General features: G+C 43.6%; 1 protein-coding gene across 1 annotated transcript in view; it reads right to left on the bottom strand.

Moving 5' to 3' along the window:
- Hydin (HYDIN axonemal central pair apparatus protein) overlaps positions 1-17,739 on the bottom strand; it is a 307,836-nt gene that overhangs the window by 215,535 nt on the left and 74,562 nt on the right. Inside the window, exons 9-10 of the mRNA XM_021171126.1 lie at positions 12,229-12,328; positions 740-858 (exon numbers count right to left, since the gene is read on the bottom strand). Coding sequence (XP_021026785.1) covers positions 740-858; positions 12,229-12,328 — 219 coding nt within the window. The remainder of the gene's footprint in view (positions 1-739; positions 859-12,228; positions 12,329-17,739) is intronic.

Below are 17,739 nucleotides of genomic sequence, written 5' to 3'. Positions count from 1 at the left end.
TTTATAATCCAGGAGCACCCTAAAACCAAGTTTCCATGGAAGCCACTTGTATATATGTGTCATATATATGAGGGCATGTAATAGTGGTGTGTAAGTGTAAGCTGATCCATGAGGTGACACTGGAGTGACTTTGACTCTGAAGGACCAAAAGTTCCTGTTGGAAAATTCCAGTTTCTGCTTAATTGGGAAGACAGAACACAACACACTCCTTCAGAACAGTGAAGATTGGTTATTAAAACCCAGATCGGGGGAGAGAGAGAGAGTCAAGAGGAGACCCTAAAGTGTGAAAATCGCTATCCTCATTAGGACACTCTCAAAAATGCAAAAAAGCTCTCTCTCCTCTGATCTGTAGGATTTATGCTCTCCCGGAACAAGCACTACACAGATGGGGAGCTGTATTTATGGTTTTTCCCTCTGCGGTCTACAAATTGAGAAGGATAAAGCCAATTAAATCACAGTGCTCAAGAGCTTTAGCGATTGACAAAATAAAAGAATGGGAAAAGACATTCTGCTTTGACTAGGAGAGAAGTTAGAATTGAGGCAGAAAATGCAAAAGGAGGCAACTGAACCAAGTTTCTATCAAATAAACACACACACACAACACACACACACACAACACACACATATATACACACCACACACACACACACACACACACACACACACACACACATCAAAAGAAGCAGAGGGAAAAAGCCAGGTACTGTTGGAAGCCTCAGTGAACAGCGGTGGTGCCCACCTCGTAACAGTGAGCAGATCCAATGAAAACTTTGCCAATGTCCAGTAATTCGAAGTTGAAGTGAAGCTTGGGCCCCATTCCTTCTCCTCTGATTCGGAGGGGCAAGCGGATCTCTCGGCCTATGAAAGCAATTCTGACTTTAGTACACCAGTCAGTGCTTTATTATCCCAAACCATCCACAGCTTCTTATTACCAATGTAAAGCACGAAGCTTCTTGAATAACCCCTCCGGTACTGTTCGGTACCGAGGGAACTACAAATTAACTAAGGTGGAGGTCATCTCTCGTCTTTAGGAAACAGTAATATTGCTGGGTTCTTACCTTTAACGAACAGCTTACAGAGCAATTTGGGCTGACATTTTATCAGGGAAAAGACAATTAAGAAAGTTGACCTCCAGGTACAGAAAGGCAAATGCTACGTGTTCTCACTCCTGTGCAAACGCTAAAGCTGGCCCCACTGCAGCTAAGGGTAGAGGAATGGTAGAGCAGGGCAGAGAGCAGGAAGGGTGGCGAATGCGCTCAGATAGGGTGGGGCTACAGCTCAGTGGAAGAGGGCAAGAAAGGTCAGCAAAAGACCCTGTGTAACATCTCCAGCACACATCCCTCCCTCTCTCCCTCTCTCCTCTCTCTCTCTCTCTCTCTCTCTCTCTCTCTCTCTCTCTCTCTCACACACACACACACACACACACACACACACACTTGTTCTAGTGTTCCCTGGCACAGAGGAGAAGCCAGAATACATTGGATATTTCAAAATGCTAGAAGACACAAATGATAAATGGCTGAGACAATGGAAGAACTTATACCTCGATTTGATCATAACATTGCATTTATGTATCCAGATATCATATTGTACAATGTAGTTATTATACCTGCAATTATTGCATTTCTGTATCCAGATATCATATTGTACAATGTAGTTATTATATATGCAATTATTGCATTTATGTATCCAGATATCATATTGTACAATGTAGTTATTATACATGCAATTATTGCATTTATATATCCATGTCCAGATATCATATTGTGCAATGTAGTTATTGTATATACAATTATTGCATCAATTAAAACAATTTATTTAACCAAGTCTTAGCATTATTTTGAAGTTTTAAATAAATCTAGGTAGTTACTCTGAATCTGAGGGGGTGACCAATGATTGATGCCACTCACCAAGTGGAAGCCACCACTGTACACTAAGGGACACTGTTTTGACCTAGATTCAGGAAGAACCAGAGAACTAGCTGTCTAACTTTGTGGATCTGACTTGGACTCCTCCATTTTACAGAACGTTTTCTCCCTCATTCCATGGAGGTCATAGAATGATCTCAGGTGTATGTGTCTTAACAAATTCCCAATAGACCCAGAGTTAACAAAGGGCACATAGCCCACCTCTCTCGTGTCTTCTCCTCTTTTAGAATGTGGAAATATCCTCACTAGATAATATAAGATTAAATAGAAATTGCCAGATAGATAGAAAGTCTCTCATAACGCCACCTTCTTAAAATAATTATTGTCAACATTAGGGTGCCTATTGTCTGTGCTTAATTATACATCAAAGCAACTGTTGATATAAATAAGTGTGAGCATAAATTACATATTACTTTGTACCTGATTTTTTTTTTCATTTAAAATATTGCTGAATAGGGCTGCATAATTGCTTCCCTCCCTGAGCAGTTTGCATGGTATTTCCTAGTACCATTTCTGAGTGGCAGGAAGGAGGCTTTTCAAGTCAAATTCAGCTCTAGTCATCTGAATCCTGTGTCCTGAGCATGCTGTGTCTTTGGCAACAGATGCCCATGCCCAACTCCTGAGAGGCAATCAAGGGGCTACACTGATAGTCTATATTGGTTTGGGAGTCACAAGAGGATGTTTCTTGTGACTGATGCTGAAAGTTTTTCAGTGCGTACACAACACACACACACACACACACACATTTACACTGTGAATAATTACAGTTTTAGGTAGATATAAAAATAATGATGCCTTGGAGCTTTATCAAACAACTGTGGTGGTATTTGTCCCTCATCCCGCCTTCTCTGTATTGAGTGACTGCTTTTCTCCCGTTGAAGCCCCTGCCACTTTCCATTCCTCACTTTATATCACCTTGCCACTACCTGTCTATAGTATACTACCTTGGTTTCCATGGTTATCCCATGTTGTATACTCACACCTGAGCATATGGAGCTGGGAACCACAGATGAAAGAGCACATTCGGCGTTTGTCTTTCTAGGTCTTGGATGCCTCATTCAAGATGATCTATTCTAGGTCCATCCAATTGCCTTTAAACTTCAGGATCTAACTTTTCCTTATAGCTGAGTATTATTCCATTGGGTATATATGACCTTTTCATTGTCCATTCATCTGTTGAAGGACATGTAGGTTGTCTCCATGGCTAGCTCTTGTGAACAGAGTTGGCAATGAACATCTGTGAAGTAGGCTGCTGAGTCCTCTGGCCAGACGACAAGGAATGATACATATGGGTCATGCGGTGGGTTTATTTTTACTTTTTTTTTTTTTTTTTTTTTTTTTTTTTTTTTTTTTTTTTTTTTTTTTTTTTTTTTTTTTAGAATTCTCCGTACTGATTTTCAGAATGGAAGCACCAATTTGAATTCCTGCCAACAGTGAATAAAAGTTCCTATACCACAACCTCGCCAGCAAAACCACCAGCTGTTTTGTTGATCCTAGCCATTCTGGTCTTGTTTATTTGTTTGTTCGTTCAGTTGGTTGGTTGGGATTCTGTGTTTGTTGTTGCTGTTCTTTTGAGATAGGGTTTCTTTGCCTGGCCCTGGCTATCCTGGGACTTGCTCTGTAGACCAGGCTGGCCTTGAACTCACAGAGATCCACCTGCCTCTGCCTCTTGAGTGCTGGGATTAAAGGCGTGCACCCACCACCACCTGGCTCAATCCTAGCCATTCTGACTGGGGGGTAAATGAGGCCTCAAGGCTGTCTTAATGTGCATTCCCCTGATTGCTAAAGATGATTGATACTTACTGAGGTATTTCTTAGCCATTTTTATTTCTTCCATTGAGAACTCTGTTTAGATCTCTAGCACATATTCTAAAATTGGGTCATTTGTTTTCCTGACTGCTCTCTGAGTTCTTTGTATACTATGGATATTAATGGTGCCTGTCAGATGTGCGGCTGACACGTTTTCTCTTGCTCTGGGGATTTCTTCTTCAATGACTGGTTGTTTCTTTAGCTGTACAGAAGCTTTTTAGTTTCGTGAGGTCCCAGTTGTCAAACACTGGCCCTAATTCCTGGGCAGAAGGCTATATTTGCTCTGTATATAACTTGGAATACTCAAAACACTTTTGATGGCCTGTTAGGTTTAGTTTTTATTGTTATAGTAAACACGTTAATAACTACCAAGTGACAGCAAGTGACAGTTCTCATTCACTGTTGCCACCATTAATTATAATGCCTTGTGACATCCTACTGTCTTCTGTTGCCCTTTAGCTTTTTATCATCACTGTCTTTCAGAGAGAGGAACACTGTCCTTTTGTGCATCTTGTGCTAGGCAATACCATGGCCAGTAGGCAGTTACATCTTTGATTGTAAGAAACGAGACTGATTTTTACAATGTTTGGGACAACTAATCTCTGCAGAGGGTTTCTTCACGCTGCTCAACTCCTGGAAGACAGGCATCAGTGATGCCAAATACTCCAGGATCAGTGATTCTCAACCTTCCTAACACTGGGACCCTTTAGTACAGCTCCACATGTTGTGGTGACCCCCAACCCTGAAATTATTTTCTTTTTTTGTTTTGTTTTGTTTTGTTTTTTTTGAGACAGGGTTTCTCTGTGTAGCCCTGGCTGTCCTGGAACTCACTCTGTAGACCAGGCTGGCCTCGAACTCAGAAATCCATCTGCCTCTACCTCCCAAGTGCTGGGATTAAAGGTGTGCGCCACCATGCCCGACCTGAAATTATTTTCATTGCTACTTCATAGCCATAATTTCACTACTATCGTGAATCATAATATAAATATAAATATATTAATATGCAGGATATTCGATATGTGACCCTCCCCAAAAGGGTTGTGACCCACAGGCTGAGAAACACTGCTCTCTGAAAAAAGAGGGACTTTCAGAACATCCAAATACTGTTGCCTTTCTCTGTTCCTCTAGAATTCCAGTCTCTGGGCAATGACTTGTACTCTGTGGTCAGGAGAAATGGCTTTTTGATTGAGATTCCAAATCACAGAATAGTCAAGGGAGAAGGCTGCTAATGTATCATGGGATAAAGAGCGGGGCTATTTATAACTGTCAGGCCTAAACCTTCTCCATATGTTACCTTGACTGCCTTCTGTTAAAACAAAAGAAAAAGAAAACAAACAAACAAACAAAACCAAACCCGTGTTGTAATAAGCAGTGGGCCCCTGTTTCTTTGGGGATTATTTATTATTTAAAGGAGCTGGCCCTGTTTGTAGCTAGGCACTTCCTGTGGCCAAATGCGTGTAAGAATCCAATACCCCTTCGTTCCGGGGGGCTTGTTGAAATCTTAGGGTCACAGCTACAAATACTCCTTCTGCACAGGATTTTCTAAGCAGATATTTTTCTTGTTTTAGCAAAAAAGCATCAAGAGGAGCAAATGCAGGGGGGGGGGGAGGCGAGGTCATAAACTGCAAGGGCAGCAAGGGCAGGCTTCTTACTGGACGAGAGCGCTCTTAAAGCATTAAAAAAAAAAAGCTTATGTACATTTGGAATAAGCTGGCTGCACACAACAGGGATGAAGGAAGGCTCATCAGAGCACATTTGATGAGCCTGGAATCCCTGAAGGTGATGGGCATCATTGCATTAAATACTGGAAGATGCAGAGCACCGGCCTTTGACAGCTTGTTATCTGCCGTGTCTCTGCAGGCCTGCACTCAGGTTCATGCATTAAAAATCTCAGTTCCCAAGGTTGTGGGATTAAAATGTGGACATTGGGGAAGAGGAATAAATGAGGGCAGAACATTTCTGAATGAGGTTGGTGTCCCTACAGAGGAGCCCAGATGGAGCTCCTCTGCCCCTCCCATGGGGTAGGAACCCAACCAAGATGGCACTGGGAGAAATGGGCCCTTATAAGACATTGAGTCTGCTGCCACACTTCTCAGCCTCCATAAAACCTCCCTTGTTTATAAACTACCGAGCCCATGGTATTTTCTCATAGCCCCAACTACAATGTGTTCAAAGATATGCTGATTAACTTGAGGTACTGAAAGGGAATTTAAAACAAAGTATAAAAACTATACAACAAATTGTTAAATTTGGAGCACTGGGAAGAAGAAGAAGAAGAAGAAGAAGAAGAAGAAGAAGAAGAAGAAGAAGAAGAAGAAGAAGAAGAAGAAGAAGAAGAAGCAGAAGCAGCAAAAAGCACCCCTGGACTGAACAAATTAGCAAGCCATGCATCCAGCCCCTGTATTCCCCTGAGCTGCCATGTGTAACACAGATACAGGGTTCCTCAGGCAGGCAGCTCATCTGAGTTTTCTACATTATAACTTTCTCATCTGTAAAATAGTAGCAGTGTCCAGGCACCCCAGTGAGCCACTGAGCCTCAAATGATACTTGCTGGAAGTCTTTATGCTTATAGGTGGGTGTATTTATAAATACCCAAACAAGAACATTGTATTAGTTTGATTGTTGGCAGTGAAGGTGCCAGGTATCTGTAAGGGAAGAACTGCAGGTGACAGGAGCAAAGACCACTGGACACTCTATAGAGTCTGTGACAGGCTAAAGAAGGGCATCAAAGGTATGCATGTCCTAGTTCCTGAACCTCTGAACATTTGGGTAATCCATGTTCTCTGTGATTCTACACATACACACAGAGAGCAGACAGACAGAAACACACACACACACAAGACAGGGAGAGGAGGGGGAGAGGGAAATGAAGAGGGAAGGGGAGGTGAAGGGGGAAGGGGGAGAGCTCCCATGACTGCCAGCAGATGCCAGAGGTGACAAGCCTCCCTGGAGCTGGGGTTACAGGCATCGTGAGCCACCTGGCCTGGCGCTGGGAACTGAACTCAGGTTCTCTGTAAGAGAAGCCAGTACTCCTGACCACAGAGCCATCTCTCCAGGCCCTCCACAGAAGTTTCCGAATCAGCTTGTATATTCCTATTTTAAAAAGCAGTTGAGATTTTTTTTTTTTACTTTGATTGCACCAAATCTACACATAACTGGGGGTGGGTGGCAGTTTAACCTCATTAAATCACTGGTTCCAGGCAGTGTGGACTTCTCCAAGTGTACAGGTCTGTAATTACAGCTATCTTTATACATTTCACTACACAGAGCTTGCATTTTGTCCAGTTATCTCTGAGTACTTTATATTCATAATGCTATTTAAACAATATTGCTTTCTGAAATTTCATTTTCCCACTATTCACTGTTAGGATATAGAAATACAACCCATTTCCTTGTATGTGAATCTTTAATTCTGCAACTTTGTTATAATTACTTCTTGGTCCTCATTTTAAATACATATTCTCCAGCAATGCTTTCTTGGAATTTTGCTTCAATAAAATATAGATGAGGCCCAATAATCTACATTTTTAATGTAACCAGAGTTGAGACCAGTGCGGATTCTCTAAGGACAGTAACTTGAGAAACATAAGAAAATTGTTTAATCTGTGAACTGACAAGGCAAAGTTAGCTAACTCAGATCAATCTTGCACTTCATATGTAAAGAGTAAATAAGGCAATTAAAAACAGATAAATATACATTTTAGTTCTTATCTAAGCTCATAATAAAGGCAGGACAATACCAGATCATAGAAGTGAAGGGGGGATGCACCTAAGCCTAGTAAAATAGTGAAGTGAGTCTAAGAAGGCCCGGTAATTTGCAGAGCAGGCACAGGTGTATGGTCTCCTGGTTCCTGTTTACCCGTACACTAAGAAGATGTAAACTTGCCCTTATCTGGGAACAGAAAAATTAAAGCAAAATTTTTCCATAAACCAAGAACCATGAAAAATCTACCTCTAAAAACAACACTCTGCCAGGCGTGGTGGTGCACACCTTTAATCCCAGCACTTGGGAGGCAGAGGCAGGCGGATTTCTGAGTTCGAGGCCAGCCTGGTCTACAAAGTGAGTTCCAGGACAGCCAGGACTACACAGAGAAACCCTGTCTGGAAAAAAACAAAAAAACAAAACAAAAAAAAATCAAAAACAAAAACAAAAAAATAAAAACAATAGCAACAGAAACAGCCCAGGAAGTTTCTACCTACTGGCCTAGGACGAAGCGATGAGGGCTGTGATATAGCTAACAGGCTGATGAGGGGAAGAGGCTCCTGGGAGATGTCAACATCCCATGGACAGGCTTGTGGTCCAAACGTACACACCATTAGATAGGCTGCAGAAGCCTGCAGCAGCTTGGCAGATGAGCTAATAAAAATCCACACCTGAAGGACTGTGTCCAAAATCTCATATCCTTGTTAAAGGACTTTACAATAGAAACGTTTCCAACTCTCTGAGGGAACAGTCTACTTCCAGAGGAAAATCAGTAGTTTGCACAAACAACCCCAGAGGTACATAATAGAAAATTCTTAGAGAAACCCTAATGTGGCATCCCCCAAAGATTTGAAGAGGTGCAGTAAGAAACAGAAGGCACAATGCAGGAAGAAAATATGAAAATATGAAATTACACGATTTCTAAAAACTAAATCACTGAAAATGTAATGTGGAGTAGATGAGTACACCACGAATAGATAAAGCTAAAGAAATCATCAGTAGAAGAAGTAACTTAAAATAAAATAAAATAGTCAGAATAGAGGCCGGCAAGGTGGCTCAGTGGGTAAAAACAGTTGCTGCCAAGACCGATGGCCAGAGTTCAATCCCCAGGACCCACACGGTGGACGGAGAGAACTGGCTCCCAGTAGTCCTCTGACCACCACCCATGTGCTGTGCTGAGTGCACAGGTACACAAGCAGACATATGCAATAAAAATACATAAATTACGGGGAGACAAGGAGGTTGAAGGAGAGGTTACTTTTGAAGTAATTTTGAGAATCGAGAAGAAAGGGAAGCAAAAAGAATGAAGACGAGAATTTCCCACGATGGATAAAACATGCACAGTCTGAAAAAAAACCTAGCAAGTGCCAAACCCAGGGCTGGCAACGGCAAGCCCACTCCAGTGGAACCACTGGGTACCAAAGCACAAGGCAATTCTTAACACTAACGTGAAGGCAAAGAGAGATAAATGTAGCAATTAACGTCCACTGGCACCTTTGTCGAAATGGCAGCAGGTAAGAACACTGACTGCTCTTACACACACACACACACACACACACACACACACACACACACACACACAGAGAGAGGAGATAAATCTTTTCTTTTAAAAAAAGGTGTGAAGAATCAGAGCTCTATGCACTTACTTCTATGAACATAGAGACCTTTTATGGTTTGAATGTGAAATGTCCCCCATAGACTCACAAGTTCAAATACTTGGTCCCCAACTGGCAGAGCTATTTTTGGTGACTTTAGAATGGTCAGGAAGTTCCCGGCTGGAGGAAGTGATGCTTGAGGAGCAGGCCTTGAGGGTTACAGCACAGCTCCACTTCCAGCCCAAGTATTTTGCTTCCTACTCTGTTGAGATGTAAAGGATTTTGGCAATACTGCTACATATCTGGTACCATGAAGTCCTGGACTCTTCCTAATTGAGAGACAAACTAAGCCCTTTCTCCCTTAAGTTGCTTCTGTCAAGTATTTAGCATCAAGATGAAAGAAACAAACTGCTACAGTATTTTAAAGCCAATGCAAACAAAAAGGAAGACAGCCAGGAAGGAACTTTTCTACCCACTTAACAGGCGTTCCCTAGAGAGGTAGGACCAGGGGGTTTTGCCAGCTGGTTGATGATAATAGCCAGCAATCATCAACAGCCCTCCAAAGGACACAGAATTGCAGGGAACTTACAGGAATGATAATATGGAATCACCACATGAACAGAGCCCCTCCTTGGCAACTGAGTCTTTGAATAAATAACTAACAAAATAAAGAAGACCGACACACAGATGGAGAAAACATTACATTTCAGGCTACCCAGGATAAGAGATCTGCAGGGAGAATTTGAGAGCACAAAGGAAACAATGGGTGAATACAGCTCATGGTGTATTGTTTGGGAACCTCCTGGAGAGCAGCCGGCCCCCTGGAATAACGCCCAGCACAGTGTCCCCGTGGAGCTGGAGGAGGTTGCACCACCTGTGGCATGGGGGCCACTGGCGCACTTCCAGGCTGTGTCTGAACACTGCCACCCTGCCAAACATTTCCTGCACAGCCCCCGAAGATGTCTGGTGTCCTGGATGCTGGTCTGCATTATGGAAAGGTAATATATTCCTCTCCTAAACTCCTCGTCCATTCTGCATTCATCCTGGGGCCACCGTGAGAATCTCACCTCCATGTGCGAGGAGAACCACCAGCCAAACCGACTGCAGTCGCCCATCTGGGTGAACTTTTATTTCAATCGTTTGGCTCTTTCATTGAATATTTATTGAACAGCTTTATGTTCTTGGGCTTGCGGCATAGGCTCTGCACAGCATGGTTCCCACACAGAACTTTCAAAAATCCGGGAAGTCAAGACCATTTTGCTTAGGGATGAATACAGAGACGTTAAGGTTCTATATGGGAAAGCAGGAGAACCATCCCCATGACATGGACAATGATAGGTGTGTTGAAGGGGAGGCTAGCACGGTCTCCGGTTCTCAGCCCAAGGCTGACTGAGAGGTGTGGTTTCTTGGGTGTGGGAGAACGGTGGGGTTTGGGCAATTGGTGAGACTCGGGTGACTGTGGACTCATCATTCATCCTCCCAGTCTAAATAATCAGAGCATCCATGCTACCCTGTGCAACCTACCGATGAAACAGCAGAGGTAGGCAGCACGGCTATTGATGGTTATTAAGGAGGAGACTCCTTGGCATAGGCCTTAGGGACATATCTTCTTGGGGTGACAACATCTATATAAATAGCAGGTTTAACTACGGTTCTTAGTAATGAGCTTATTAAAGAACTGGGAAAACCCACAGAAGGCAGAAGGGTAGGGTGGCAGAATATCGATGAGAAGGTTGGGTATACCAGTATCCTTACATGCCAAGAGACATTATAAGGTCCAGGGAACAAAACCATTAGGGTTTAATATACAATTTAAAGCTATAAATGAAACTCATGAAATAAATACAGTAAGAATGACCAGCTTGTGAGAGTGAGATAGGGGCTTAGTGCTACCAGCAAAGGAGGGCATAAAGGAACTTTGCAAGGTGATGGGGGATTTTCTCTATCTTGATTTGGGTAGGGCGATACTACGACTCAGGCTTGTCAGAATACACAGAACCAGGGTGAATTTTACTGTCTGTAAATTACAACTCCATGAAGGAAAGAAGAAGGAAAGAGAAGATAAAGGTAAATTAAATGTATTTCTCTCATATCAAGGACCAAAGAGAATCATGTGAAGTTAGTAAATCAACAAACAGTAATACAGAGTTAGCCAGGATTCCCAAGAAACCGCCGAACCCGCTTCTCGATAGAATTCCAGGAGAGAAAGGCTACCTTTTGGCTTTATAATTTTGCTATCTACCTACTTTTCTTATGGGCATTTTAAAAGAATTGGTAGGGTTTAAAAAGACAGAAGTTGGATGTGGTGGCTCACATCTGTAATCCCAGCATTAGGGAGGCCGAGGTAGGAGCTCTGAGAGTTTGAGATCTGTCTGGATTACACAGTGAGTTTCAGGTTTGCCCAGGGCATGAAGTGAGAGACTGTCTTACCAGACAATGACTGACTCAATGGGTGGATAAGGAAAATGGTCAAATTTCCCTAGAAGGATAAGAACTTCCTTGTCTCTTCCCTGTGGGTGCTCTTTGCAGCAACACGGCCAGTCTAGATCACGTCACCGCTCTCTCGAGTCTCTCTTGGACAGCTTGCCCATCCTCCCTTGACTTTCATGACACTGAAGTTTGTGACAATCCAGGCTGGACCTCGCAGTTTGTGCTTCAGTTGGTTTGCCTGAAGCATTCTCTGGGTCAGACCGGAGGATGTGGTAGACTGGTCCTGATGTTGTTGACAGGATGCTGTGTCCTAGTTGCATCCTATTGGAGTGGTCCTAGGGGGCCACCTGTTCCATAACTAAGATGCTATCTTCTGTGCTCCTCACTGTAAAGCCGAGTTTTCTCTGCTTATAACTGGTATTTTGATGGACGACATTTTGAGACCACACGAGATCCTTTCTCACTCTCACTTTGCTCCATTACGTTTTACCCAGATTGGATATAGCTTTGAAGCTTTGCCAAGGGGCAGACTTTAATGAAGTGGATTCAGAGATGCCTTTTTGGACATAGATCCTTCTATTGGTATCATGTAGCACCAAATGGCTTGAATATCTGCTCATTCTTATATACACACACACTCACACATGTATACATACACATGCACACATGTACACACACACATGCACACACACACACACACACACACACACACACACGGTCTGAGCACTTGGTAACCTGGTGACCGCACAGAACAAGTCCATACCTGAAATGTCACAGTAAACCGTCTGCTGGTAGAGCTTGGCCTCTAGAGGGTTAAAGTACACAGTGATTTCAGCTGATGAGTTGGGCCAGACATCACCTTCCTGAAACAGGAATGAGAAAGAAAGGTATTGCATTCAAATGATAATTCCATGACTTCTTCCCCATATGTTTAAGGAGTACGGGAAGTTTTGACACACGTATAGATAGTGAAATGGTCCCTGTGGGCAAGTAGGTTAGCACCTGCATTTCCTAAGCAGTTCTTTGTTGTGTCACGGGAGCATCTCGGGTCTATCCATATGTGTTATCAGCTGCAGGTGCTGAGCTATGCTCTGGCTCTCCAGGACTCACAGCTGTTTGACCAGCATCTTCCCATTGGCCCATAATCACCCTCTGAGCCTGGCATCTGCCTTTCTCCTCGTGTTTGTACCAGCTCTCTTTTTTTATAGCCTACATATGCCTGAGAACATGAGCTCTGGTGCTGGGTCTAGCCTGATTCAACCGATTAATGTTGTTGCAAATGCTGGGGGACACCCACACACCCACACATTAGAGGGTTTTGCATTTATTTATTGTGTGTCTAACCCCTTGCAGATTTGTGCATGCAACAATGTGGCTATGAAGATCAGAAGAAAGCCTGGAATCCGTTCTCTCCTTCCACCATGTGGCTTCCAAGAATTAGACTCTGGATGCCGGACTTGGTAGCCTTTACCCACTGAGCATCTTGTAAGGTATCCCTTTTAAGGCTGAACAATATTCCGTTGTATGTTTATGTCACATTTCTTTCTGTCTTTGCCCATGAAGGGCTCTAGCAGGCCTGAGCATTGGAACACATGGTGGCAGGCTTTTCCCTTCCACACTTACCGCTCTCCCTTGTAAACCATAGGTTACATTCCTAAAGCTAGCCACCAAGGTCTATTCCTTTATTTGGCCACTTCCTCCTCCCGAGTCTGGCCACCAAAGTCCAGTTATCAAAGTTCTCAAGTCCAGCAGTCAAAAGTCCCCTTTTTGGCAACCTTAAATAACATGCCTAATCAAAACAAACCAAGTCATCTTATCCCAGGTTTCCTCTTCTCCCTTTATAAACGATCGTTTGCCTTTGGACCACATCTATTTCTTCTCTCCAGAGGTGGCTCTTTGTCCCTCCAGGGCAAATATCCCTCCTCCATCCTTCCCCTCTCTCCTCCCTCCTTCCTTCTTCCCCCTCCCTCTTCTTCCCTTTTCCCTCTTTCCCCCTCCCTCCATTGTTCCCTTCCCCTTCTTCCTGTACTCTGCCTCCTGTCACTGTCTCTTATTCCCTGCCTTTTGTTCCTCTGGAAAAAATAAATCTCCTTTGTACTGAGAACTTGGTCTTGGGGGTCCTGTGCCAATGACGACGCAGGTCCTACACAACCTGTCCATGGACATTTAAGTCGTCCCGAGGGGTGGCTATTTAAATCGTGCTGCAGAGAACACAGAACTGAGACTGTGCCATACGAAGTTCCATTTCTTGGGGTATGCAGCAAGAAGAGAGACTCTGGGTGACATGGTAGCTCTATGTTAATTTCTTTGGGAACCTTTATATTGTTTTCTATGGTGGCCGAACCAATTCACATTCTCACTAGACCACACATAAAGGCTGAAATCCTGGGAACCTGAAGGAAACTCTCTTGCAGTCCATGAGAAAACACTGTCTTACCTGGCAGATGTGACTTACACGGCTTGGTAACTTATTAAGTGGCACAAAGTTTGAACAAGTTTAAAAGATAACATCATTGAGTTTATGACTATGAAATACATTAAAGAAGAAAATGGGGGAGATAAGTTTTTTTTTTTTCTTTAAAATGGAGTTTTACTATGTAGCCAAGGCTGACCTCAAACTCACAATCCTCCGTCTCCTTCTCTGAGATTGCAGGAGTGTGTTACTATGCTTTGTGAAACCAAGCATTTTTTAAGATATATGTATTCAATGAGCATCTGCTGTCTGCCCCATGCATGCCCAGCACTGGGATGTCAGAGGAAACAGGGTGGGCCAAGATGGCAGGGAGCTTAGCCATTAGCAGGGTATATGTGGTTCATAGGGACCACGGAGAGAGGAGTGCCCGGCTCCCTATGCAGAGGCACTACCTTCCTAACTTTTGAGTGACAGCAACTAGAAATGCCTCTGCTCTATGGAGCCATAGCAATGGCCCAAGGGAGGGTAGTGCCCAGCTCAGAGTGTTCCTGTCATTTAACTCACAAACTCCTCCCCCTGAAAACCATAGTAAGAAACCCAAGTTTTGCTACTATGTTGGAATAAGCCATCTACCAGAATTTGCCTACTAGGGAAAATTGATTTAAAATATTGTATTGACCACATTAATCTGGTATTACTTCACTAACTTCTCAGGCTGCTAGAGTGTCAATTGAACCAGATTTCAAGAGCCCCCCCAAGGTCTGGAAACAATATGCATTCAGTAAGAGTTCCCTAGATGTTTGTTGACCACCATGCATGTTACTTCTTAGAAGGATAAGCTGAAAGGTTGAAGAGACAGTGGGGAGAATATATGTGCCCTTTCCTGAGGTTTTTGTAAATAGGGCCAAACGAGCAGAAGTACTAAACACATTGAGAAATCTATACACGGCTCAATAGAAAACTGAGGCAAGGCAACTTAATAAATCATCAGGCTCTGGTTTCAGACAGTCCCCAAAGCATAGCAGATCCAGTCTGGCTGGAAGGAAAAATACTCCTGGAAAGAATGGAGAAGAGCACAGATGGCTGACATCATCGCCTCACAGAGGTAAGGTCCTCCATTCAACCCCACCACTGGGAGAAAAGGCAACGTCAGGGAAAGAGTGGAGAACAGGAAACTAGATGCAGTTTTGACCTACTCATGAGAGCAATCACCCTGATCTGTGACCTTCTCAGGCAGTGTCCCTCCTGACTTCAGAGTAAGGGGAGGACACCAAGGCTCCAAGAAGCAACAGCAAGGCTGCCAAGGTCGTGACGTGGTTTTGCATCCCCAGCTAAGTTCAAGAGAAGAGAGGTAAGCACTCAGCCCTCTGTCTCCAGCACCCAAGCAGAGGTGGCTCTTGGTAGGTGCTTGCTGATCACAGAGTCAGCTGTCCGTTTGCACCTCAGGTAGTTATTATCAGACATGGATTCACGTCTGAAGCTGCTTTCTGCCCTTTTCATTGCATCAGGGATGGCCCTCAAAACCATACAACCATAGTGCCCAGAAAGGCCCCTGAGATCCCAGAGGGGACAGAGGAATTCAAAGCACCCTGACAGGCTTGGTCATTTCACTGCAGAATTTTCTTTGCAAGAGCTTAAAATAAATATTTGTTCCCTTCTGATAAATGGCAAATACCTGGCCCTTGGGTAGAGTTTAAGGGCAATGATGGAGTGTTCAGACCTATAAAAGGAGACAGGCTAAGCAGATATGGCTCAGCCATTCAGTTGAGTCTTCAGCTAAGGGAAGACATGCCCATGGGTATCCTTCCTAAGAATGACTGAGGATTTGGGCTTCATTTTAATCCATGTGATGAGTGTGAATCTGCCAGAGGGTTTAGACCCTGCTCTGACCAGACTTTGAGTAGAAGCAGCTAACTTGTTCCAACACAAACTGGCCAAAGCACCAAAGGATGTTCTAGATCCTGAGAGAATCCATGCTAGAAAAAATGTCAGTGAGTCTTGAGAAGTGGTCTCCAAAGGATGGCCTGCAAATCAGATGATCTCAGAACACGTGAAAAAAAAAGTCTTATTGTTTGGGGTAAGCAAGACCATTTTCATGGCCCCCATGCCCCAGGGTCCAGGGTGTATACACAGACAAAGGGACAGCATGGCTTAAGCCTCTTAGTACTCTTGATGAACTTGCCCTGGGTAAATAAGTCTGCTATGTGGAAATGAGGGTTGGGAAGGGGGTAGACTGGCCCTAACCAACAAAGGGATACTGGCACCATGGTGAGAGGGTTCTCTGGTGACAGGAGGCGAATGTAAGAAGATAGCCTACAGGGCTCAGACTGAATGGGGATCAGAGCTGGGGTGCTCTCGTGCAGAACAGCCACTGCCCTGCTGAGTCCACAGCATCCACTGGTAACTTGAATCTTTTTGGGAACACGGGAGATAATCCAAGGACAAATGCTACCCAAAAGTCCTCTCCTGGGTCAGGGTGTGTGTCGGTGAACTAACAGGACTGCAGAGGTCACAGCCAAAGTATGGTCCTCCTGTTTCCTCTCTCAGAGGGATGTGGTGGTGTGGTGTCATTATTTCCTTTCAGCTGGGTGCTACCGAAAAGTAAACTTCTATTTCTTTCTAGCAAAATGTTGGAGAAAAAAAAACCAACCAAACAAACAAAACAACCCCAAAGCTATGCATTTCCTAGCAGATCAAAGAACAAACCTTATAAACAGGCAATATGTCTAAGATGGCTGCATGGTACTCTCTGCTTTCCAATCTTCCCACCTTACATCTTACCAACCCAGATGAAATTAACTCCCAGCTTGCTTGTGCTCCTGGAAATACCTTTCCTCTTTTTATTGCTCAGCTCTGACATTTCAGAAAAATCAAAATATTCAGGAATTTCCCCACTGGCTCTAGCATCAATATCCTGTCTCTATATCCTGTCTTTATGAACTCCTGGACTTGCCTCCTCACTCGGATCTCTGCTGCTCCGTTTTCCTTCTATCTCAAAGACTCTCTTTCCCTTCTCTAACCATTCTCCCCACTCCTCATCTGAGTTCTAGTACTATTAGAGTATGACTACTCTGATGTAATAATAATAATAATAATTTCAGCTGCCCTCAGTTCTACTACAACCATCCCCCCTTTTCTCTGATGCTCTGTCTTTCCCAGATCTAAGGTGAGTAGAACAACCCTATTTCACTTACCAGTCAAGGGACCTACTAGTTAAAGGAACTGGCTTTGAATCTTTTTAAGTCTATTGCTATATGCTAATTGGCTCAATGTTATATTACTACTCTTGGAGCTTTCTAGTTCCTTCTGTATAAGAACAGTGAATCAAACAACACCGTGGCTGGTGTTGAGCCTCTCTGGATGCTTTGAGCGTGCAGCTGCTGGTCCATGACAGGTGACAAACACAGGGAGAGGGGTGTCCTTAAAGGTGACTGACTTTTTTTTTTAAAGGAAGGGTTTCTTTTGGCTCACAGTTTGAGGGTACAATCCATCATGGCAGGGACATCAGGGGCTTGGGGTGGCTGGTCGCATTGTGTTCATGGTCAGGGAGCAGAGAAAGATGGCTGCTGTCTAGTTTGTTTTCTCACTTTTATTCAGTCTGGTTGTGGAGAGGTGCAGCCCACAGTTAAGATGCGTCTTTCAGCCTCAATTAACCGACAGATGTCATCTGAAGCTGCTATAGTTCTTTTATGCTCAATGTCCGGCACACACATAAAAATAATTAGTGCCAATAAGATCATTCCCCAGAAACCTTGCTAAGTGGGCCTGTAACATGCAAGAGCAGAGTTACATGTGTATTTAACATGTAACATGCAAGAGCAGAGTTACATGTGTATTTTAACATGTAACATGCAAGAGCAG

The sequence above is a fragment of the Mus caroli genome, chromosome 8, assembly GCF_900094665.2.
Source record: "Mus caroli chromosome 8, CAROLI_EIJ_v1.1, whole genome shotgun sequence".
In the NCBI taxonomy this organism is placed as follows: Eukaryota; Metazoa; Chordata; class Mammalia; order Rodentia; family Muridae; genus Mus; species Mus caroli.
This window is presented reverse-complemented; position numbering and strand designations above follow the sequence as displayed.